The sequence below is a fragment of the Pelophylax lessonae genome (genome assembly GCF_965119305.1).
Source record: "Pelophylax lessonae genome assembly, chromosome: 3".
In the NCBI taxonomy this organism is placed as follows: Eukaryota; Metazoa; Chordata; class Amphibia; order Anura; family Ranidae; genus Pelophylax; species Pelophylax lessonae.
In genome coordinates, this window is record NC_138770.1 from 663,063,801 (window position 1) to 663,089,113 (window position 25,313).

The 25,313-nt window shown below is 43.1% G+C and overlaps 1 protein-coding gene across 1 annotated transcript in view; it reads left to right on the forward strand.

Moving 5' to 3' along the window:
• Positions 1 to 25,313, forward strand: part of PLCB1 (phospholipase C beta 1) — a 1,154,983-nt gene that overhangs the window by 623,423 nt on the left and 506,247 nt on the right. Inside the window, exon 4 of the mRNA XM_082249959.1 lies at positions 3,030 to 3,170. Coding sequence (XP_082106085.1) covers positions 3,030 to 3,170 — 141 coding nt within the window. The remainder of the gene's footprint in view (positions 1 to 3,029; positions 3,171 to 25,313) is intronic.

Sequence of the window (25,313 nt, forward strand, 5' to 3'; positions counted from 1 at the left end):
CCTACACTGGTGCAATGGGTCCTGGGTTCCTCCTGGTGCACGACAATGCCAGGCCTCATGTGGTGAGAGTATGTAGCCAGTTCCGGGAGAATGAAGGAACTGATGCTATTAAATGGCCCCCACGCTCGTCTGACCTAAATCCAATAGAACACCTCTGTGACATTATGTTTCGGTCCATCCAACACCACCAGGTTGCACCTCAGTCTGTTCAGGAGCTTAATGATGCCCTGCTCCAGATCTGGGAGGAAATACCCCAGGACACCATCCATCATCTCATTAGGAGCATGCCCTGACATTGTCAGGCATGCATGCAAGCACGTGGGGGCCATACGAACTACCATTTTGAGTTGCTGCAATGAAATTTCAACAAAATGGACTAGCCTGCTGCATTATTTCACTTTGATTTTTGGGGTGTCTTTGAATTTAGCCCCTTGTAGGTTGATCATTTTAATTTCCATCAAACAATGTGGCATCCTTTCATTCCTAACACATTACCCAGTCCATACCAGTATAGATATCCAGCATGAGATTTTTCCCCCATTGAGATCTGATGTGTCTTCAAAATGTTCCTTTAATTTTTTGGAGCAGTGTATAATTTACTCACATTCGATGTGGAACTCTTTTTAATGTGTACTAAATCTCACACAGTAAATTGGGCACAGTTTGGTGATTTTAATCTTAGGCTATTGAGTGATTGATGGCAATCAGCTAATTTGTAACTCAACGCGGGTATCTGGAAGCATTTAGTAAAGGAATGATGTGAGGAAATGGAGAACAATGCTTTCAGTGTTTTCAAATGTTACATAAAAGACAGCATCCCTGGCATCCCTTTAAATGATCATGGTCTTTGTTGATCCATGCCAGCAATCCGTAAGCCATCCTTGACAGCTTGCACAACAAAGGGGTGCCAGATTGCCATTAAATATATGAATTGTATACAGTATATCTGTATGCAGAAAGGCCTGTGTCTGCAGATGGCTTCATCATGAAATACGTTTAGCATCATTATAGATCCCAGTATAGAAGATAGCTGAATTGAAGGAAAGGATAAAAGTTTAGATCAGTGGTCTTCAAACTGTGGCCCAAGGGCCAGTTGCAGCCCATTGCTTGCTTTATCTGGCCCTTGAGGCTTTTTTTCTGCCACTGACATCAACAACGGGGCATAATTCCTGCCAATGATACCAACAATGGGGCACTATTCCTTCCACTGACACCAACGATGGGGCATAATTCCTTCCCCTGACAACAAAAATGGGGCACTTTTCCTCCCACCGTGTTATGGAAATTAATGAGGTTTGGAGCATAAAAATTTGAGCACTTGTGAATATTAATACGTGCCAATTGCCATTAATCCCTTGTACTGAAAAGTACATTGTACAGCTCTTTTGTATAAAGAAATCCAAGCGCTCGGCGACAAAGAAAGAAACAGACGCGCGCTGTGTTAAATGCCAACTGAAGAATTCTCTGCCTGTAGAGCAGAGCCCTGGTTTATTTATAGTCCGAGGACAAAAGGGGGTTACAGGGGTGGTGGCATCAACACAACCAATCACAGACATGTATTCTTTTAGAAGTTCAATAGGAAAGGGAAGTGAAAGTGAAACAAAGCACTATTACTAAACATGGCTGCCAAACACTATCATGGATTCTAATGGACTCGGCCACGCTAATTCACAAGCATGCACTCCCGTCATAACCTGTTAGAGTGAAACCTATATAATATAGTTCATAAAAACCATATTTGATAGCAGAGATGTATAGTAACTAAGTAGAACTACTTCACTACTGTACTTAAGTACCGAAAGGCGGTATCTGTATTTTCCTAGAGTAGAATTTTTTTCTCCCTTTTCCACTTTTACTTCACTACATTTTTTCGATGATTTCAATACTTCTACTCCAATATTTTTTTTTTTGTGCTGCATAGTTACTCGTTACTATTATAAAAATTACCACTGCCAGAACAGTAGATGGCAGGTTTCATGAAGCTCAAAACATGTGTATTATCAGCGCATACGAAAATAAATGCTACTGTATGTATAAATAAAAGCTGCATTTGAAATAATAAAAAACAATATGATGTTCAAACTTTTGACTTCTTTCTTTAATAACTACATAACACAGTACTTGTACTTTTACTTTCAGTACTTGAGTAGCAAAATTTTTTAAAAAACTACTTGCAATACTTAAGTACAAAAAATGTTGAATACTTTAGTACTTCTACTCAAGTCACTTTTTGATCGAGCACTTCCACTTCTACTCAAGTCACTTTTTGATCGAGCGCTTGTACTTTTACTCAAGTATGGGTTTCGAGTACTTTATACAACTCTGTTTGATAGTGATCATGCTACTGTTCCGGTGAATGAGACTTTATCTGCAAAGGACAATAGCAGCAGTATTTCAATCATATGGATCAAGCATAATAGAAAGCTACCAGCCATTAATCCTGGCAAAAAGGCAGATATTATCAAAACGATAAGAATTCCACATCACAAACCTATCTCCATCAGTGAATGCCGGGACCCCGGCTGGCTGATATACATTTGTGCAGTGGAGTTCGCCTTGCAATGCCATAGATCCGGACCGGCACCGCCGATAAGGATGATCAGGCTACAAGTAGCGTGCAGTCTCCATTTAATGGAAGGTTTCCACAATTACAGGTCTTTCCTCAATGCCAGTTAAAGCCATTTTTGCTGTGCATAGCGATTACTGGTAAACTGACACTGGGAGACATAATGGCAATTTAACTTAAAACACATCCTGAAAAATGTACACAAAAATATTAATACAATTTCCACAACACTGATATCAACTATTTCTTCCCCTAATACCAAAGTATTGTTAATTCCCACTGGGTACAGTCCAGCCCCCTAAAGTCTGAATGACAGGAAAGTGGCCCTTTCTATAGAAAGATTGGAGACACCTGGTCTAGATTAACAAACATTTTGTTTTTCCTGAATATATTCAATTACACATTTAACCAATTAAATTAAATGTTATATCGTGTCTTAATATTGTTTCTTTTTAATTTTTAGGACCCCAAGTTACGAGAACAGTTGGAAGTTGGGAGCTTTGGAGGAAGGTTGGAGTATCGCATGTTTACCATCGTCTACGGTCCAGATCTGGTCAACATCTCATATTTGAACTTAGTAGCGTATCAAGATGAAATTGCCAAGGTGAATTTTAGTTTTTTTGTTCTTTTTTAATGTATAAATTACAAATGCCAAAAATTTTTTTATTGTAATTCATTGGGAGTCATACATTTCAGTGTGAAAATAACACAGGACATCCTTTGTGCCTGGGGCATCTCCCGTGTGTTTTCGCGGTTGTGGTCAGGATGGTACGATGTTCCACATTTGGTGGCAATGCCCCAAGGTCAGACGCTTTTGGATTAGAGTGTATAATTTCATCTACACTCTTACGCAAGTAAACTTGACCAAGTCCCCTCAGCAGGCCCTCTTGGGCAGGAAAGTGGACGCAGCCACGAGGGCACAGGGGCGGCTCATTACATTTATATTTACCGCAGCTAAAATAACGATTGCAAGATCCTGGAGGTCTCCTACTCTACCGTTCGAACAGCTTAGACATAAATTGACCTGGATTATGGTGAATGAACGCTTATCGGCTCAATTGGACGATAGAATGCGCAGGTTTGACAAGGTGTGGGAACCATGGCTTAACTACCTAACGGGGGATGCCTGAGGGATCCGGGTGGGTCTGGGGGCGGGGCGCGGGGTTGGGTCCATTTCCACTTCTCCTACTTCTTTTGTCTTTTCTTCCTTTCATCTCTAGGCCTTCTTTTCCATTTCACTCTTTATACTGTTTTCTCACCACCGCTTCCATAAGGTTTTCAGTGGTAATATACTGCAGCATTATTGTGACTTCTGGCCCAGCTTGTGTCTCTGGCAGGAGTCTGTAGGGTCATTTTTATGTAGTTGGCCCTGGGGCTTGTATTGAAAGATACCAAATATCTGGATGCAGTACCTGCCTACCCATTTAAACGGCAACTCTTGGCACCTTATGATTACTGGTTTTCTTGTTACATGCAATATGGGCCTTTAATGCATTCTCCTGTTGGCCTCTCCAGGGCTGTATTAGCTGTTGTTTGATACTGTTATACCACTGTTCGTTGTTATTCTGTACTGATTTCTATGTACATTTTGTAAATTTTTCAATAAAAATCATTGAAAATAGAAAATAACACAGGAGCTTGTTCAAGGAAACTTTGAAGGGTCCCCCCTGACCCCAGGGTGGGGCCATTTCCTCTGAGCCCAGGGCCCTTCCCTCTAGTTCCAGTGGTGGAATGCCTGGGCCTGGTCGCAAGTGTGACCTTTGCAACTCTGGTAGTTCTGCCATTGGTGTCAGTAGTTTTTTTTATTTTGGTTATTTTTTTTATCTTTTTGTACCATTTTATTATTATTTTTTGTTACAATTTTATTTTTTATTATTTTTTGCAATTTTTTTAGGAGTCCCATTGGGGGGCTTTGGTAATATATCAGGAGTCCAAACAGACCTCTGATGTTTCACCTTTCAGAAAGAGAAAGGAGATTGAAGACATAGCCCTCAATCTCCATTTCTGCAGCCTCAGCTGCACAGAAAGAATGAACAGGAATAGCTCTGTACAGAGCTTCCTGTTCACTCACAAACTGAAGCATAGTAAACACAGTATACTATACTTCCGTTATGAATAGACAGAGTCTGTGATTGGTACTGATCACTGACTCTGACTCTGTCCATTCAGAAAATAAAGGGGTCAATTAATGACTTATTTTCCGGCCCCTTCCCCACTCTCTATCCTTGACACATCTCCCACAGCAGCCGGCAGGACACGGGAAGCCTGAAGAGGGGGGACCGAGAGGGGCCAGTGAAGCACACAAGGACCCAGGGGCAGCAGAAAAAGAGAAAGCTGGATAGGAGGGGCTGCGGGGGTGGCGTATGGAGGAACCAAATCCCTTCAAACTCTTCCTGCAGCTGCTGAATGCCTGCAGGAGGGAGGTAAGGAGAAGCAGGCTTTCAGCGGCTGCAGGAGGAAAATAAAGAGGGAATGGTTCCTCTATATGCCACCCCCACCACCCCTCCAATCCAGGTGATTCAGATGATTGCGAAACCTGCATCCTCTATAGTTACGCCCCTGACTTCAACGTTTAGTCCTGGACAGAATAATTTCAAGATGATATATGATGAATGAATTAATACATTTTTTTTTTTATTTAGAAATATTATTATAGGTATTCATATATGTTGTCAATTTACTCAGCGCATAGCACAAATACAGTATTTCACATTCACATCAGTTCCAGCCCTAAGAAGCGTATAGACCAAGGTCCCTGCCTCACATGCATACATACACATACTAGGGCCAAATTAGGACAGGAGCCAATTAACCTACAAGCAGTGTTAATTTTGAGACGTCAAATTTTGATTTAGTTTTAGTCTTAGTCTTTTGACTAAAATGACAATTAAGTTTTAGTAGTATTTTAGTCATCCTAATTGCTTTATTTTTAGTCTACTAAAATGAAATGGGTTTAGGTAAATTGTAATGCATTATTTAAGCATTTCAAACTCATTATATACTCCTGGAGTAAAAAAAAACTCTAATAACATGTTATTATGTATGGTATTAAGGTTTGAATAAACTACACAGACACAGATTTAGCTGTTTTATAAGTAAAACGTCCGACCCTCACATTTTCTTTCCATTTTTGTTCGTTGATGAAAATTAGAAATAATTTACGTCATAGTTTTCTTCAATTTACAAAAATTCTGAGTAATTTGCATTTCGTTTTCATCACTGGAAAAAAGCTGCTGGCGAAAATTGTGACGAAGATATTTTCGTTGACAAAATGAACGCTGCCTACCAGCGTGTCTTTGAAGTGTGGGAAGAAGCCCGCACATGCACAGGGAAAACTCCATGCCGGAAGTGTCGTGGTTGGGATGACCCTAGTGCTGCAAGGCAGAAGTGCCTACCTCTAAATCACTGTTGTCACCTGTCTAGTAAGGTGGAAATGTTTTATTGACACATTTGTTTTAAAGATGAACAAATAAGTTTCTCCAAATGATACTTTTGCAAGTTCCCAGAACACCTAATTCTATATATTCCCACTGCACACCTTCCTGAACAAGGCCTGTAATAAGGGGTGCTGTAGCAACTGCCGGCGGATTGACGTGAGTCAACATAGAACTTACCGGCCACTGCAATATCTACACCTGTTCAATTGCTTGGTAACACAAATCACTAATCAGCCAATCACATGGCAGCAACTCAATGGTGAAGACGTGTTGTGTTGGTTCCTCAAGCCAAAAAAAATGGGATAGTGTAGGCAAAAACATAACTTTAAAAGAAATATATTTATTTAACAATTTTACATACATAGAGTGAAAACAAATGAAGATAACAGTGGCGGTAGATGCCGCTAATTTTTCTTATACTTTAGTCTATTGGGTGATTCCGTCGTTTTAACTGTAGAGACATCCGGAGTGGATGTGAGTCAAACAGACGGTTTTCCGACGCGTTTCGGCTATAGAAATTTTATAGCCTTTGTCAAGGTATCACCACATATTATTCTAAAAAAGTGAACAATTATAGCATTAGTGATATAGAAATGTACATTGAAAACAAATAGAAAAAACATGTTGCATTGTTATATAATCTTGATTTGTTACATTGTTGCTTCTGAGCAACATTGTTGCTGCCCATCCGCTGGCTCCAGTCCTGCAAGGTACACCTAGGTTTTTTCATATTTTCTCGGAAGCAACAATGTAACAAATTAAGATTATATAACAATGCAACATGTTTTTTCTATTTGTTTTCAATGTACATTTATATATCACTAATGCTATAATTGTTCACTTTTTTAGAATAATATGTGGTGATACCTTGACAAAGGCTATAACATTTCTACAGCCGAAACACGTCGGAAAACCGTCTGTTTGACTCACATCCACTCCGGATGTCTCTACAGTTAAAACGACGGAATCACCCAATAGACTAAAGTATAAGAAAAATTAGCGGCATCTACCGCCACTGTTATCTTCATTTGTTTTCACTCTATGTATGTAAAATTGTTAAATAAATATAATTCTTTTAAAGTTATGTTTTTGCCTACACAATCCCATTTTTTTTGGCTTGAGGAACCAACACAACACTGCTCCATTATTTAGGGATGACGGCAACCACCCATACTTTTAGTATTTCCATAGATCACCTACAAAACTCAATGGTGAAGACAACTTGCTGAAGTTCCAAATGAGCACCAGAATGGGGAAGAAAGAGGATTTAAGTGACTTTGAATGTGGCATGGATGTTGGTGCCAGACAGGCTGGTCTTAGTATTTTAAAAACTGCTGATCTACTGCGATTTTCACACACAACCGTCTCTCAGGTTTACAGAGAATGTAATGTTTACAGAAAATATCCAGTGAGCGGAAGTTGTGTGGGGGAGAATACTTTGTTGATGTCAGAGGAGAATGGGCAGACTGGTTTGAAATGATAGAAAGGCAACAGTAACTCAAACATCCATTTGTTACAACCAAGGTATGCAGCATTCTATATCTGAACACACAACAAATTTTGAAGCAGATCGGCTACAGCAGCAAAAGACCACACCAGGTGCCACTCCTGTCAGCTAAGAACAGGAAACTGAGGCTACAATTCGCATAGACTCACCAACATTGGACAATAGAAGATTGGAAAAACGTTGCCTGGTCTGATGAGCCTCAATTTCAGCCGAGACATCCAGATGGTAGGGTCAGAATTTGGCATAAACATGAAAGCATGGATCCGTCCTGCCTTGTTTCAACAGTTCAGGCTGGTGGTTTAATGGTGTGGGGATAATTTCTTGGCACACTTTGGGCCCCTTAGTACCAATGGAGTATCGTTTAAACGCCACGGCCTACCTGAGTATTGTAGTTGACAATGACCATCCCTTTATGACTACAGTGTCCCCATCTTCTGATGGCTCCTTCCAGCAGGATAATGCACCATGTCACAAAGCTCCAATCATCTCACCACTGGTTTCTTCAACATGACAATGAGGTCACTGTACTCCAATGGCCTCCACACTCACCACATCTCATCCAATAGACCTTTAGGATGTGGTGGAACAGAAGATTGGCATCATGGATGTGCAGCCGACAAATCTGCAGGCTCTGCATGATGCCATCATGTCACTATGGACCAAAATCTCTGAGTAATGTTCCTAATCCTAACACCTTGTTGAATTTATGCCACGAAGAATGAAGGCAGTTCTGAAGGCAAAAGGGGGTCCAACCCGGTACTAGCAATGTGTACCCAATAAAGTGGCTGGTGAGTGTATATCGCCATCACATCATGGATCCATAATCTATAGTGCAAATGTTTATTTAAAAGTGATCACATCACCAAAGAACAGGTGCAACATTTCAGGGACACGCAAGTTTCGCAATCTCACCGCTTCTTCAGGAGCTCTTCTAGTCATTCTAAATAAGGTAAAAATACAAAATACAATAAACAAATATGTATTATAATGTTAGATTAGGGTATACTCATCACCAAAGTGTTCTGAGCTCGCTATCCCAGATAATCCAAGGAAACCCAACATTCCAGTAAGGGATATGCAGCGAGTGTGGGGACACACTTATGCCTCGTTTTCACTGAGCGGCACGGTTCAGTTCGGTACAGTTCAGAACGGTAAGCCTTCATCAGGCTTGCGTTTCCATCGCCAACAGTACCCTTACATGATAGGCGTGGTGTAGCCGGAAAGTAGTGATCGACGTCACTTGATAGGCATGGTAATAGGCGATGATCAGAGATGTATAGTAACTAAGTAGAACTACTTCACTACTGTACTTAAGTACGGAAAGGCGGTATCTGTACTTTCCTGGAGTAGAATTTTTTTCTTCCACTTTTACTTCACTACATTTTTTTGATGATTTTAATACTTCTACTCTGATATATATATTTTTTTGTGCTGCATAGTTACTCGTTACAATTATAAAAATTACCACTGCCAGAACAGTAGATGGCAGGTTTCATGAAGCTCAAAACATGTGTATTATCAGCGCATATGAAAATAAAAGCTACTGTATGTATAAATAAAAGCTGCATTTGAAATAATAAAAAACAAAATGATGTTCAAACTTTTGACTTCTTTCTTTAACAACTAAATAACACAGTACTTGTACTTTTACTTTCAGTACTTGAGTAGCAATTTTTTTTTCAAAACTACTGGTACTTTTACTTTCAGTACTTGAGTAGAAAAATTAAAAAAAAAACTACTTGCAATACTTAAGTACAAAAAATGTTGAATACTTTAGTACTTCTACTCAAGTCACTTTTTGATCGAGCACTTGTACTTTTATTCAAGTCACTTTTTGATCGAGCACTTGTACTTTTACTCAAGTCACTTTTTGATCGAGCACTTGTACTTTTACTCAAGTATGGGTTTCGAGTACTTTATACAAATCTGGCTATGATGGACCAATCAAGGTTCTGCAGAGTGTAGCTCCACCGGGTTGGTACGGTACCATTATGCTTGGTACCCCAACGAAAGGGTCCCAAAAAAGTGGTATGGTATGGTACGGTTTCGGAATTAGGGTTCCATTCACAACTTTTGACAATGGAAACGGCAAAAATTGCGTACCGTACCGAACCAAACCGCTCAGTGGAAACGAGGCGTAAGTCAGTATGTAAAGCACTACATAAATTGGTAGTGCTAAATAAATAAGTCATTGGCCAAGAGCAAGCAAGACAATGAAAAGATTCTCATACTTGTTGTAGGTCAGTAATGAACCAGAGAGTTAAGATGGGTTAAAATGGGAGATTTCCAGTTGCTTAATAATGCCAGAAGGTTCTCTCTGATGAGTCAAGCCGTTTTCTCACATTGACAGTGTTGATCAATATGTCATTTTAGCATATGATATCACATATTGCAGCTTGATGAGTCAGGCCCGGTATATGTAAAAAGCGGTTGGTTACCCCTCCCTTCATTTGCCGGGCTTTGGTTTTTAAGCCTTTTGGGATATAAACTCTGGTGCTTACATTGACTGATTTATTAATCAAGTTATACAGTAATCCTGACTGACTTTGTCTGACATTTGCGTCTTTCTTGATGGTGTTTTCCCCATGGTGACATGCAGATTTACAGTAATTAAGTCTGTCAAGGAATGACAGCCCGGTGGGGATTTGTGGTACATATTTATGTACTGCAAGACATAAGTTCATTGCAGTGTTGATAATATATTTTGTGTATATAATTGTTACATATGCAATATTTACCTTAATTGAGTTAATTAAAGAAGGATTTGTGCAGAAATATTTCTCTGGTTCATTTGTACGATTTTGTTACTGGTCCATTGACACAATATATTCTTAGGCAATATGAAGAAGGACTCTGGATCCATCGGGAAAAAAAATTATCTCCTAAGCCATTATATGGCTGGCCGAGCACATTAATCGCAAGCTTTTGAGGCACTGTGCCTACAGAAAAGAACTAAACAGTCTCAAAAGCTTGCAGCTTTACACAACCAGTTCAATGGATTTTTTTTTTTTTTTAACCACTTCTGGACCGGAAGGATTTTCCCCCTTAATGACCAGGCCATTTTTTGCAATTCAGCACTATGTTACTTTAACTGACAATTGCGTGGTTGTGCGACGCTGTACCCAAATAAAATTGATGTCCTTTTTTTCCCCACAAATAGAGCTTTCTTTTGGTGGTATTTGATTACCTCTGCGATTTTCTATTTTTTTATTTTTTGCGCTATAAAAAAAAACAAGCGACAATTCTGAAAAAAAAAATATATATATATTTTTTTACTTTAGTTACATAGTTAGTGAGGTTGAAAAAAGACATCAGTCCATCCAGTTCAACCTATGCAGGAGGAAAATTAACTTTCTGCTATATAACATTCCCAAAAAAAAATGTAAAAATCAAATGTTTTCATCCTTTTAGGCCAATTTGTATTTTTGTATATTTGTATGATGACATAAGGGGGCGGGGTCTCCGGGTGATGTCCCCGGGAGGGCCATGCCCCTAATGGCTATATAACAAGCTGCATAGACCGGAGCCAGCATAATCACCGGAGACACTGGAGGAGGACTGGAGGAAGAAGAAGACCAGAGGGGAGAAGACCAGAGGAAGAAGAACGGTGGAAGAAGACTATAGGGGAGAAGACCAGAGGGGAGAAGACAGGAGGATAATTTTTAATAAAGGATGTGACGAGACCCTTGCTCGCTCGCTTCCTCTTTCCCGACACTCCTCTGTTTCTAGTGAGTCAGCTTGCAGATCCCAACATCTGATGGTTCGGTCAACCAAGGCTCCGGGATCCGAACTACAGCTATGTGCCGTTCGGAATCCATTAGAACAAACACCAGGCAGGCTGTATGTAAGTTCAAACAGGAAGACATTTATTGGAAGTACACAACACACTTTTATACAGAATTTGGAACATCCTGCCCCCAACAACCGCTTTCCCATTGGTCAATTGCAAAGTACATGCCGTTCTCCTTTAGGTCCTCCTTAGCCATGCAAATGAGGACTTGAAAATGAGTCAGCAGGGATAGGTCCGATAGCTTGAGTAGAAGGACTGTTATGTGTAATGAGACAGAAACCCCCAGGGGACAATCAATGTACACAATAGCCAGACACAGAACAATGGGAGGTCATTAGCACTTTGTAATGTTCTGGTACCTTTGGGTACCCTAATTACTCTTTCATAAGTGTATGCGCCCCACCATTCTCTTTTAGTAAGGTGCGCATACACCTTTAAGACTGATGCTGTCATCACTGAGCGCCGGACTGGATGGCTATTTAGATCGCCGGCTCTCACTCACATGTGTTCGTTCAAACTGCTTTGTGCCTTGATGCTAACCTGTCTTGAAGCTCACATGCTTGCAAGCATACCTCGCTGTCGGAACCACGCTGCGCTGATCCCTGTATCCCGCTACCGGATCATCCGCTCTTGCCGAACCTCTCCTCTGCTACATTGCTATTAGTGATAAGTACCCCACAGGGGAAACCTCTATAACCTTTATACTAAAGCTTACACTATCTAGCTCTGCATACTAAGGACTATTACTACATCTGCATTATCTAAGATTGCTAGCTCTTGAGCCTACTACCACCTGTTCTTGCACTGGGTTGATCTCTCTTGTATGTCCACCTGCTACTCTGTCATCTACTACCATACATGATTGCTAAACCTATCTGCATCCCATCTGCTACTATCTTACTTTCAAGAACATTTCCTTTCAAGTGTCTGTCATCTACCATCTCTACCCAACCACTCTCTTCAGCCTATCATCACTGTGTTACTATATACATAAGTCACTCTAGGAAACATCTTATTGAGTGTGTGTATTTACTTGCTGAATTGAGATCATCCACACATGATGAGTCATTGAGAGTTGGGAATGGTGTCTCAGCGTTTCTCTACATGACTACTGAAGTGGAATATTTCTGCATCTGAAAATCCACATCATACGTAAAACGCAGGAGCGTTACAGATTGAACGAACCACAAATGGATTCAGCAGAAATAACCACTCAGATGACACAATTAAAACAGCAAGTAACTGCGTTAATACACGCACTTGCTGAATTAAAAGAAGACGATCAGGCTCTGTCGCAGCAGGTAATTAGACTTACTTACCCCTGCTCAGTCCCCTGAACCCAAAATAAATCCTCCTTTGGTATTTACAGGCGATCGCAAAAAATTTAGCGAATTTAAAAACGCATGTGAGTTACTTTTCTTGCTAAAACCCCGTACCTACCTTACTGATCACATTAAGGTTTGTACTATTATTTCTTACCTAACAGGTGATCCTCGGGCCTGGGAAGACTCTCTTTTTGAGAAAAACGACCAGCTTCTCAACTCCTATGCCTTTTTCCTAGCAGAACTCACTAGCCTATATGATGATCCCAATAGGCAGAGTACTGCCGATCTTCAATTAAGATCCTTGAAACAAGGTAGGAGACCTGTAGAAGACTTTGTCGCAGAATTCAAGAGATGGACCCTTGATTCAGAATGGAATGATGCATCTCTGAAAACCCAATTTAGGCTTGGCCTATCAGAGGCCGTTAAAGACGAGCTCCCCCGAGCGGATCTGCCAAAAACCTTGGATGCATTGATACAACTCAGTATCACCATAGATAGAAGACTACGAGAAAGAAAGGCTGAGAAAATGGGAATGCCATTATCCAGTTCTTCTCGGATTTCGGCCGTTGACCCCGTTCCTATGGAGGTAGGAACCATACGCCCACCTCTATCAACTATGGAAAGAGCCAAAAGACGATCTGGTAATCTCTGCTTGTACTGTGCATCCCCGGATCACAAGATAAACGTCTGTCCCCTAGTCTACAAAAAGAAGGGTGAGTGTTCACATGTCCTCCTAGGGGGATTGACAACTTCAATCACTAACCCTTACCTTTCTGTTTGCTTAACATTACAGTGGGACCAGAACAGGATTACTACTAAGGCCATGATTGACACAGGATCTTGTGGAAATTATATTGACATACGTTTTGCTGCTTTAAATAAAGTTCCTATTATTTCTAAACTTAAACCTGTCTCAGTAAGTCTTATTAACGGTGTTCCTTTATCCTCTGGTCCGATCACTGATCAGACACAGGCACTCCTAGTCACTACTAACGGGTCTCATATGGAGACCACTACCTTCGATCTAATACCTTCACCCCACTTTCCCATTGTGTTGGGACTTCCCTGGTTGCACACACATCAACCAACCATAGATTGGAAGGAAGGACCCTGGCCTTCCTCTCTTGCTATTGCGAGGGTACGTGTAACCTCCCGTCTTTCGGGAAGATCCTGTCTGTGGTGACAGATGAGATTGCACCACTATGTTATCAGGATCTCTCTGAGGTTTTTCTTGAGAAAAATGCTCAAGCACTACCTCCCCATCGAGACTATGATTGTAGCATTGATCTACTCCCAAATAGCAAATTGCCGTTCGGTCATGTTTATCCTCTTTCACAGGATGAACTTTCCCATCTCAAAGACTATTTGGATGAGAATTTGAAGAAAGGTTTTATTAGACCTTCCACTTCTTCCACAGCAGCAGGACTCTTTTTTGTCCGCAATAAGGACTCAAGTCTCAGGCCTATCATCGACTATAGGCAATTGAATGCTATTACAATAAAAGATCGCTATCCTCTACCGCTTATCCCTGAGCTCATTGAGCAGGTGCGTGGAGCTACCTATTTTTCAAAATTGGATCTGAAAGGAGCATACAATCTCATTCGAATCCGTGCTGGACACGAGTGGAAGACTGCATTCAGAACCAGATACGGATTGTTCGAATATCTTGTAATGCCATTCGGGCTATGCAACGCCCCTGCAGTTTTTCAACGATTTATAAACGATATTTTCAGAGACTTACTAGATGTCTGTGTTGTGGTATATCTGGACGATATACTTATATATTCACGATCCCTGTCTGAACACATAAGACATGTAAGACTTGTATTATCGAGATTGCTTGCACACAACCTTTATGTGAAACTGAAAAAATGCTTGTTTCATAAAGAAGAGGTACTGTTTCTAGGCTACATCATATCCAAAACAGGAATCGAGATGGACATGAGTAAGATATCCTGCATTCAGGATTGGCCTACACCAACCACACGCAAGGCGCTACAGCGATTCCTTGGATTTTCGAATTTCTACAGGAAGTTCATCAGAAACTTCTCTGCCATTGTGAGACCCCTCACACTGCTCACTAGCATTAAAAAAACATTCAAATGGTCAGATGAAGCAAATAAAGCTTTTCACCTGTTAAAGACAAGGTTTACTTCTGCTCCCATATTACGCCATCCAGACCCATCCCTCCAATACATTCTGGAAGTAGATGCGTCAAACATGGCAGTAGGAGCAATACTCTCCCAACGACCAACTCACACTTCACCACTTCATCCAGTCGCCTTTTTTTCTAAATCCCTAAGCAGTCCAGAGATAAATTACCCCGTGGGTGAAAAGGAACTGCTTGCTATAAAATTGGCTCTGGAGAATTGGCGACATCTACTCGAAGGCACCCAATTACCAATACTTATATACACGGACCATAAAAATCTCCAATATCTTCAGACTAACAAAACTCTCTCTCACCGACAGGTACGATGGTCACTATTCTTTCTAAGGTTTAACTTCCTAGTGACCTACACACCTGCAGATAAGAACAAAAAGGCGGATGCACTATCACGACTAACTGAAGAAAACTACTTTGAAATCCCTTCCGTTCCTATAATACCTCACAAACGCATTATTGGAGTTGTCCGTTCCTTGAAGGAAGAGGTTTTGCATGGTATAAGTTTGGATTCACCCCCACCACAACTAAATACTGATGCAGAAGGCTTCCTCTACTACAACGACAAACTTTACATACCACCTACCATACGCACCAAGATCTTGGAATTATCGCATGATGTGCCTATGGCAGGACATATGGGTATGACAAAGACTCTTAATCTGATTACCAGACAATTCTGGTGGCCTGACATGAAAACATCTATACAAAAATTCGTCTCTTCATGCAATGTCTGTGCCAGGTCCAAAATTGACACTACGAGACCATCCGGTCTACTATGCAGTCTACCAATACCCCAAACTCCATGGGATGTCCTTGGACTTTATAGTGGAATTGCCTCCTTCCAAAGGATTTAATACCATCTTAGTGTCAGTGGACCATCTGACAAAAATGGCACATTTCATTGCTATTCGCAGACTACCTTCGTCCAAACAAACGGCAGAACTCCTGATGAAACATGTCTTTAAGTTACATGGTATCCCAAAAACTCTTCTGTCTGACCGTGGATCACAATTTATTTCCAAGTTCTGGCAAGAACTATGTCACATACTACGGATCTAGCGGAAGCTCACTTCTCCTTACCATCCGCAGACCAACGGACAGACTGAAAGAGTCAACCAATGCATCGAGCAATATTTACGTTGTTACACTTCTTACCAACAGGATGATTGGGTGGATCTTCTCCCTCTGGCAGAATTTGCCTACAACAACGCAACCCACAGTACGACCAAGCAGAGTCCGTTCTACTTGAACTATGGGTTTCATCCCTCTATTCTTCCACCACGCATCCTTCCTTCAAATAACCCAGTAGCTTCAGACTATCTTACCCAAATAAAGGACTCTCTGGGTTTGCTTAATACTACCATTGCACACGCTCATAGTCAACAAAAGAAGTACTATGATCTTCGCAGAAGACCTTCTCCTCAGTACGCTATCGGGGACCTCGTTTGACTCTCAACAAAAAATTTAAGACTGAAAATCCCTAGCAAAAAGCTTGGACCTCTGTTCTTGGGACCTTTCCCAATCAAGAAACTTTTTGGAAAAGCTGCAGTACAGCTTACATTGCCAATAGACCTCAAAATACATCCCATTTTCCATGTGTCGCTACTGAAGCCCCTTGTTCCTGACCAAGGAATAAGGCCTACTATCCCACCTCCTCCTCCTGTACAAGTTGAAGGTGGAGAAGAATATGAGATAAAAGAGATTCTGGATTCTCGTATCCACAGAGGAAGACTTCAGTACTTGGTTCGATGGAAGAACTATGGGCCCCAAGACGACACCTGGCTAAACACCTCTGACATACATGCCTCTAGATTAATCCGCAATTTTCATGCGAAGTACCCAGACAAACCAGCTCCAGAGGCCTTCAGGAGCCGGCCTTAAGGGGGGGGGTACTGTAATGTTCTGGTACCTTTGGGTACCCTAATTACTCTTTCATAAGTGTATGCGCCCCACCATTCTCTTTTGGTAAGGTGCGCATACACCTTTAAGACTGATGCTGTCATCACTGAGCGCCGGACTGGATGGCTATTTAGATCGCCGGCTCTCACTCACATGTGTTCGTTCAAACTGCTTTTTGCCTTGATGCTAACCTGTCTTGAAGCTCACATGCTTGCAAGCATACCTCGCTGTCGGAACCACGCTGCGCTGATCCCTGTATCCCGCTACCGGATCATCCGCTCTTGCCGAACCTCTCCTCTGCTACATTGCTATTAGTGATAAGTACCCCACAGGGGAAACCTCTATAACCTTTATACTAAAGCTTACACTATCTAGCTCTGCATACTAAGGACTATTACTACATCTGCATTATCTAAGATTGCTAGCTCTTGAGCCTACTACCACCTGTTCTTGCACTGGGTTGATCTCTCTTGTATGTCCACCTGCTACTCTGTCATCTACTACCATACATGATTGCTAAACCTATCTGCATCCCATCTGCTACTATCTTACTTTCAAGAACATTTCCTCTCAAGTGTCTGTCATCTACCATCTCTACCCAACCACTCTCTTCAGCCTATCATCACTGTGTTACTATATACATAAGTCACTCTAGGAAACATCTTATTGAGTGTGTGTATTTACTTGCTGAATTGAGATCATCCACACATGATGAGTCATTGAGAGTTGGGAATGGTGTCTCAGCGTTTCTCTACATGACTACTGAAGTGGAATATTTCTGCAGCTGAAAATCCACATCATACTTAAAACGCAGGAGCGTTACACACTTACAATGAGACAGGGCAATCCACATTCCCTCCCAATACACAAACAAAAGAAAAACCTTGCTGACATTGAAAGCTATGTAATATACACAGCATTTAGGAATTATAGATTTCATGGCAAATGGGAATACATCTTAATATTTCTATATGGCGATATTGCTGGCAAATATGAAGCAATCCAAACCATTACTTATCTGTCTTTAAATTCCAGTGACGGTGAATACTGTCACATATCTTCCCCCCAAAGGTAGACTAATCCAGGTACCAGACCTCCAATCGGTCTGTGCCTGAGTTAGTCGGGTAACAAGTCCCAAAGAGTCCTTCCATCATGGCAGCTTCCTTGACAAAGTTCCACATAGTTTGTAAGTTTGTCTTGGCAAGGCGCATGGAGCTCTCATAGCCAATTAGTCTGTGAAAGTCTGGTTTGGGCAGGCCAGACTGGGTTTCTTGGGCACCCTGTGTCCCTAAAAGACACAGGGTGATTTAGACATTAGAGGAGCCTAGTAGGCTGAGAGAAGAACTTTCCAACCTTTCTAAGGTAGGCTGTGTTCCACGGGCCCTTCCAATGTCTGCACACACCCAGTACCCCAAACAAATTGTCGGGAAAACAGTGTTACTCACCCAGCCAACCTCTGCCTCTCTCGCAGAACATACCCGCTGCTGTGGATAAGTGTGGACTGGCCCTTCTCCTGGGAGTCCTTTCAGCCGCTGGAGAGAAGACAGGGTGGTGGGGCTCACTTTGTGTGGCTGTTGGGGATCTGGGCCGACTGTCCAGCATCCCTGGGGTGTACAAATGAGGACTGTAGCTTTTGCAGGTGCTGGGCAGAGGCTGGTAGCACTCTGCCCTGTTGCCAGCTCTTCTGCTGGGTTGGGGTTGGCGAATACTACCCCCAGAACCTGGTTGGGGATCTGCTGTAGAGAGGAGGAATCGCTTACCTCCTCCCCCTGGTATTCCTGCGGGGTAGGTTGGGGATCTGGACCGGCCGCCCAGCATCCCTGTAGGTCTGGTGCAGAGACCGCGATCCCATCTGCACCATTGGGGTCAGGGCTGTTGTCTCCCTGTGGTTGGGGAGAAGGAATAGTTGTCTCCTCTCCATGGAAGGAACACTGCTGCTTGGAAGGAAGAACGACACCTTCGGCTTCCTGTAACTCCTGCTGTAGCTGGGGACCTGGGCCGGCTGCCCAGCCTCCCTGTAGGGCCGGTAGAGAGACCTCGGTCCCATCTTCACCTGCCATCGGTGGGTCTTCCCAGTACCACCAGTCTGTACTGTCTCTCCAACTGAAGGGTTGTGGGTCTGGATCTGCCACCCAGGACTCCGGCTCTGCTTGCAGGGTAGATTGGGGTGGAATGGAGCAGAGCAGGCGTTGGTAGTCCTGCTCCAGTTTCCACTCCATTCCGACCAGATGAATCAGGTCTGACCCCAAGTCATCCGCTTTGGGGAGAACCAGTAGGGCTTCCCTGGTGTCCTGGATTTCCCAGCGCCGAAACTCTGCTGGACATCCAAAGTCCCTCTCCTCAAAGGCCTTCCACAGCAAGCCCGGGCCACTATAGTCCTCACCTTCCGGCATATTGTTGTCAGCCATCCAGTGGTCGTAGCTGGTGGCATACCACTTTAGTGCCCGGTAAGCTTCATCCAGCCACATCTCCTTCCAAATCAGGTTCCACAGCTCCGTCACCCACTCATCCAGGGGTTGCTCTCCTAGGAAAGGTAACTGCAGGGCAATGTATACCTGGAACCGCTGTTCTTCGCTGGGAAGGTTCTCTCTCCGCCTCCACTGCACATCCTCTAAGGCCTCATACCACATTTCCTTTCGAGTGAAATCTCTCCAGTCCAGTATGGCTTCCTCTGATACAGGCCCATCCTGTTGGACCAAGTGTTGCTGCAACCTCCAGAGAAACTCCTCCTCATATGGGGATGCTGCATCTTTAGGCGTTTTCTCAGATTGCCATATTTCTGCCATTCTCTGCTCATGTTGCCGCTCTCGTTCCCTCTCTTGTCATTCTAGTTCTTTCTCTTGTCGCTCATCCTGCAGCTGGATGTCTCTAATGGCATTCTGTATGGGTTAGCACCATATAATGCCAACCGCTCTCAAACTCGTTGCTGAAACAAGTCTTCAACTGACCGTGGTCCTGCATCACCCTCCCTCTGATCCATCTCGGCTAGCTCACTGATCAGGGTGGCCTTGTTCTTTGTCCCACCGGTCCCTCCGCGGCTCTCAAGTTAGTCTTTCAGCGTGGCTCTCCTGCATGCTGCATAGCTGGTCATTGACTGTGGTGGTTTGGAGTGTCCCAGTAACTGGAGAGCAAATCCCACCAATGCCACCAATGTGACGAGACCCTTGCTCGCTCGCTTCGGCTCTCCCGACACTCCTCTGTTTCTAGTGAGTCAGCTTGCAGATCGCAACGTCTGATGGTTTGATCAACCAAGGCTCCGGGATCCGAACTACAGCTATGTGCCGTTCGGAATCCATTAGAACAAACACCAGGCAGGCTGTATGTAAGTTCAAACAGGAAGACGTTTATTGGAAGTACACAACACACTTTTATACAGAATTTGGAACATCCTGCTCCCAACAACTGCTTTCCCATTGGTCAATTGCAAAGTACATGCCGTTCTCCTTTAGGTCCTCGTTAGCCATGCAAATGAGGACTTGAAAATGAGTCAGCAGGGATTGGTCCGATAGCTTGAGTAGAAGGACTGTTATGTGTAATGAGACAGAAACCCCCAGGGGACAATCAATGTACACAATAGCCAGACACAGAACAATGGGAGGTCATTAGCACTTGCAATGAGACAGGGCAATCCACATTCCCTCCCAATACACAAACAAAAGAAAAACCTTGCTGACATTGAAAGATATGTAATATACACAGCATTTAGGAATTATAGATTTCATGGCAAATGGGAATACATCTTAATATTTCTATATGGAGATATTGCTGGCAAATATGAAGCAATCCAAACCATTACTTATCTGTCTTTAAATTCCAGTGACGGTGAATACTGTCATGACGGACTTCTCAAAGCATCTCCTGTCATTATTTACATACACTCCCTTTTATGGGGTGAATGGGTAGGGGTACAATGTACCCCATATCCATTTACATAGGGAGGGGTCCGGGATCTGGGGGGCCCCCTTGTTACAGGGGTTATCCAGATTCCTATAAGCCCCCTGCCCTCAGACCCCCCACAACCACCACCCAGGGTTGTCGGGAAGAGGCCCTTGTCCTCATCAATATGGGGACAAGGTACTTTGGGGTGGGGGGTGCAGAGCTCCCCCTGCCCCAATGCACCCACCCCCCCCCCCCATGTTAAGGGCGTGTGGCCTGGTATGGTCCAGGGGGGGTAGGGCCTCTTGCTCGTCCCCTCCCCTTTCCTGACCTGCCGGGCTGCATGCTCGGATAAGGGCCTGTTTTGGAACCTGGGGGGGACCCCCATGCTGTTTTTTTCCAATTTTGGCATGGAGTTCCCCCCTCAAGATCCTCTGAGCGCAAGTCTCACCACAAGTCGGATCATCCTGATCCGACTTGTGATGCGACTTCCATTCAAATCAGTGGGCTGAAAGCCGTATCAAAGACGGCTCCTAGGCAACCACTGATTTTGAATGGAGGCAGAAAAACGCTGCTAAAAGCCAACGTGGCCAAACGTGCAATAACACTAATGGAAAAAGCTACTAAAAGCATGTTTTTACAGCTGCTTTTTCCAGGCGTTAGAACTGGCTCTGCAGCTCGTTTTTTCTGACGCCCTGTGTGCATGGGGCCTAAACAAAAAAAGTGTGACAATTCTGAAAAAAACCCCCAATATTTTTCACTTTATAAATACATTATTATATATACATTATTATATTATATATACATATATAACATTTCCAATAAAAAATATTTAAAAATCAAAATTTTTCATCATTTTAGGCCAGTTTGTATTCTGCTACATATTTTTGGCAATAAAAATCGTGATAAGTGTATTTTGATTGGTTTGTGCAAAAATTTTTGCGTCTACAAACTAGGGGAAAGATTTTTTTTGTCATTTTTATTTATTTTTTTACTAGCAATGGTGGCGATCAGCGATTTTTAGAGGGACTGATCGGACCCTTAACTGACATTTTTGACACTTTTGTGGGGACCAGTGACATTACAACAGTAATCAGTGCTAAAAATATGCACTGTTACTGTAATAATGAAACTGGCAGGGAAGGGGTTAACCCATGGGCGATCAAAGGGTTAAATGTGAGCCTAGGGGAGTGCTTTCTAACTGTGCAGGGGATGGGCTTGTGACATCAAAACAGAGACATGTGATCCTAAATAGGAGGAACACAGGAGCTCTGCATTGATTCCTGAGAGAACAACGGTCTGCTGTGTTTACATCAGCAGACCGTCCGTTCTCTCTTCACACTTCACAGGGAATGATTGCGGGTGGCCCGGCGGCAATCGCGGATGCTGGCCCCGGGGATCAGCTTCCCCGCTGCCAAATGGGCGCACGCATCCCCAGGATTGCTTCCCCGAACCGCCGTACAGGTACGGTGGTTTGCGGGAACCCGCCGCCGTATATCGACGGCGGCTGGTCGGCAAGTGGTTAAGAAATCTATACTAAGGAGATAGACTGCTATTGCCAAATTCTAGAAAAAATAGGAAACTTCAAGTGTAACCTTTTTTTTCTTAGTTTTGGATAGTTCAGAGAGATTATGATATTTGTCAGTCTTATTGCTGTCTGTTCCCCCATTAACCACTTGCCTGAAGTACACCCTTCCTGTCCAGGCCAATTTTCAGCTTTCAGCGCTCTCACACTTTGAATGACAATTGCACGGTCATGCAACACTGTACTCATATTAAATTTTTATTATTTCTTTCACGCAGGTAGAGTTTTTTCTTTTGGTGGAATTTAATCACTACTGGGGTTTTTATTTTATGCTAAACAAACAGAAAAATGAAATTTTGCAAACAGGTTTTTTTTTTTCTCCTTCACTGATGTGCACTGATGGGACTACACTGATGGGCACTGATGGGGCTGCACTGATGGGCACTGGTGGCCACTGATGAGGCGGCACTGATGGGCACTGATAGGCTGCACTGATTGGCATTAATGAGGTGGCACTGGTAGGCACTGATAAGCACTCATAGGCGGTACTTATGGGCATTGATAGGCGTCACGGAAGGACACTAATAGGCGGCACTGATAGATGGCACTGATGGGCACTAATAGGTACTGGGTATTGGTAGACGGCACTGATAGACATCAGTGATAGGTGACACTGATAAGGAGACACTGATGGGAAGCACTGATGGGTACTGTTTGGGAGCACTAGTGGGTACTGTTGGGACTGCACTGATAATCAGGACACTAATACCCAGTGCCCTGATTATCAGTATAGATGTCCCTTTTACACAAGCCAGTTATTGGCTCTCTTCTCCTCTCTGTCATTCCTTTCCTCAGTGTGAGGAAAGAAATGACGATAACTGGCATGTGTTTACATTGTGATCAGCCATCATTGGACACAGCTAATCAGGTGGTAAAGAGCCGCTGTGATTGGCTCTTTATCTCAATCTTTGATCAGCTGTGTCCGAAGGACACAGCGGTCACAGAGCACGCCGCCTGCATGCCACAGAAGGAGTGATCACGGTCCATGGACGCCCTCCCGGCAAAGTAAGCCCGCGCTGTAGCCGTCTTTCGCCTATAGCGCAGGCAGGAAGTGGTTAAGGAGATTCACCCTCTCTATTTGTCCTGTTTACCATCGATCTGCCGATTCCCGCTGAGCAGGCGGATGACAGCTCCGTCTCCGCTCTGTGTGCAGAGACGGAGCTGTCAGATCCCTGCTATCCTCTATGGGGAGATCGGATGAGAACGGACCGCCAGTCCGTTCTCATCCGATCCCATCCGATCAGATCCTCCAGACGGATGGAAAATAGGGTTTCCATGCGTCCGGATTTCATGGACAGGATCGGATAGCAGCGGGTGTCAGCGGAGATGTCTGACACACCTGCTGCCCCTTAGGGATACATGGAGCATCCAATCAGGTCCGCCTGAAAAACTGACAGGCGGATCGGATCGCCCATGTGAAAGGGGCCTATGTCCCGTGCTTGGGGCTTCCCAGAGGGACCCAAATGGCCCAACCTGGTTGAGGAAAATCCAAAACAAGTGCTGTGCTATAAACGAGAAAAGTGTCAGAATGCTCTGACATGTAAAGTGCTACATATATAACCATATCACAATAGTATATGTCTGTGCAAAAAGCAAACAAAGTGCAAAGTGCTATATGTGCAAAATAAACACAATAAAGTGTTCATAAGCATTACAAAATAATATTATAAACGTGCAAGTCCTTGAAACATAGACAAACAGAGTTCAAATAAAAAATAAAGTCCATATAATAAAAAATAGGGGACAGTCTGTGTTCAGAGGTAGAAAGATGTCACCACAGGTGCGACCATCACTATGAAGGGAAGTCAGAAGCGCTTACCAGAAATTGTGGACTCTAATGCGGATAGCAAAGAGTCATATAAGCAGAGAGCTTTAAATCTTAATAGTGCAACATCATTAGGAGGTTGGTAGCGTCTCTTCGAATCTCTCAGATAACCAGAAAAAGAAAGTCTCCTCATAGTGGAATATCACCAAGACTAGGCTTTATTAAAAGTAGAACACTTACACTTTCTGTGCAAATAGAAGGCAACTTAAATGTGATCATAAATGGTCTTCAACAGACTCAATACCATGGAATAAACTGAATCCAACCCCACGTACGTTTCGTCCACATGGACATCCTCTGGGGTATGTTGAGGAACACTGGTCTAAGAGACAGGTAAAAAAAACATGAAAGCAGATTGTTTTACCAGGTAAACCATTGATAAAAATTAAATAATTATATCACAAAGCTCTAGTTAAAATATGCAAACAAAATCCGGATGGCTGCACTTCTTGTCACTATATTTCATACAAAGCTATACATGGACATCATGCAGTATTGGGGGAAAGAAAGCCATACATGGACATCATGCAGTATTGAGGGAAAGAAAGCCATACATGGACATCATGCAGTATTGGGGGAAAGAAAGCCATACATGGACATCATGCAGTATTGGGGGATAGAAAGCCATACATGGACATCATGCAGTAGTTGGGGAAACAAAGAATAACGCAGTTGTGTGGAAGATTCAGTGGTGTCTGGTGGGCCAGGCTTACACCTTGCAAGATTGTGGAGGGGTGTGGCATCTATAGAGTGAGTGGCAACCTGGAACGGTGCATGGTTTGTTGACTCAAGCTAAATGAAAAAAAGAACTGTTTTTAGTTGCTTCTGACCCCCAGGGGCAAAATGCATGTAGCACTTTGTCCCATCTTTTGTATAAGTCTGGAGAGTGTGGTTGACAGCACGTATTGTCTCCCCCTCCCCCGCTGCTGTGTTCGACCACACAACTAGCCAGTAGAAGAATAATAAATGAACCTTGATTAACAGTACTCACCTCCAGCATCATGCACTTGCCTGAGACAAGTACCGTCACTAAAAAGGCAGGGGGTGGGGAGCATGTTACCTAAACCCTTACAGGCACTGGGGGGTAGGGGGTTGGGACAGGCAAGGATGGCTTCTGAAGGCTACAACATAGCTTCCTGCTTGGAACCTTTGGTCCCATAGTCTTTTTTCTCCTTTTTCCTGTTTTTTTTTCCTACGAAGATCTTCAATCAACAGCCGGCTGAGTGACGTGCTGGAAGATATACACTCATTAGCCACTTTCTTGCCTGTATTACTGTGTGTGTATTACTGTAGCAACTGCCGGCGGATTGACGTGAGTCAACATAGAACTTACCGG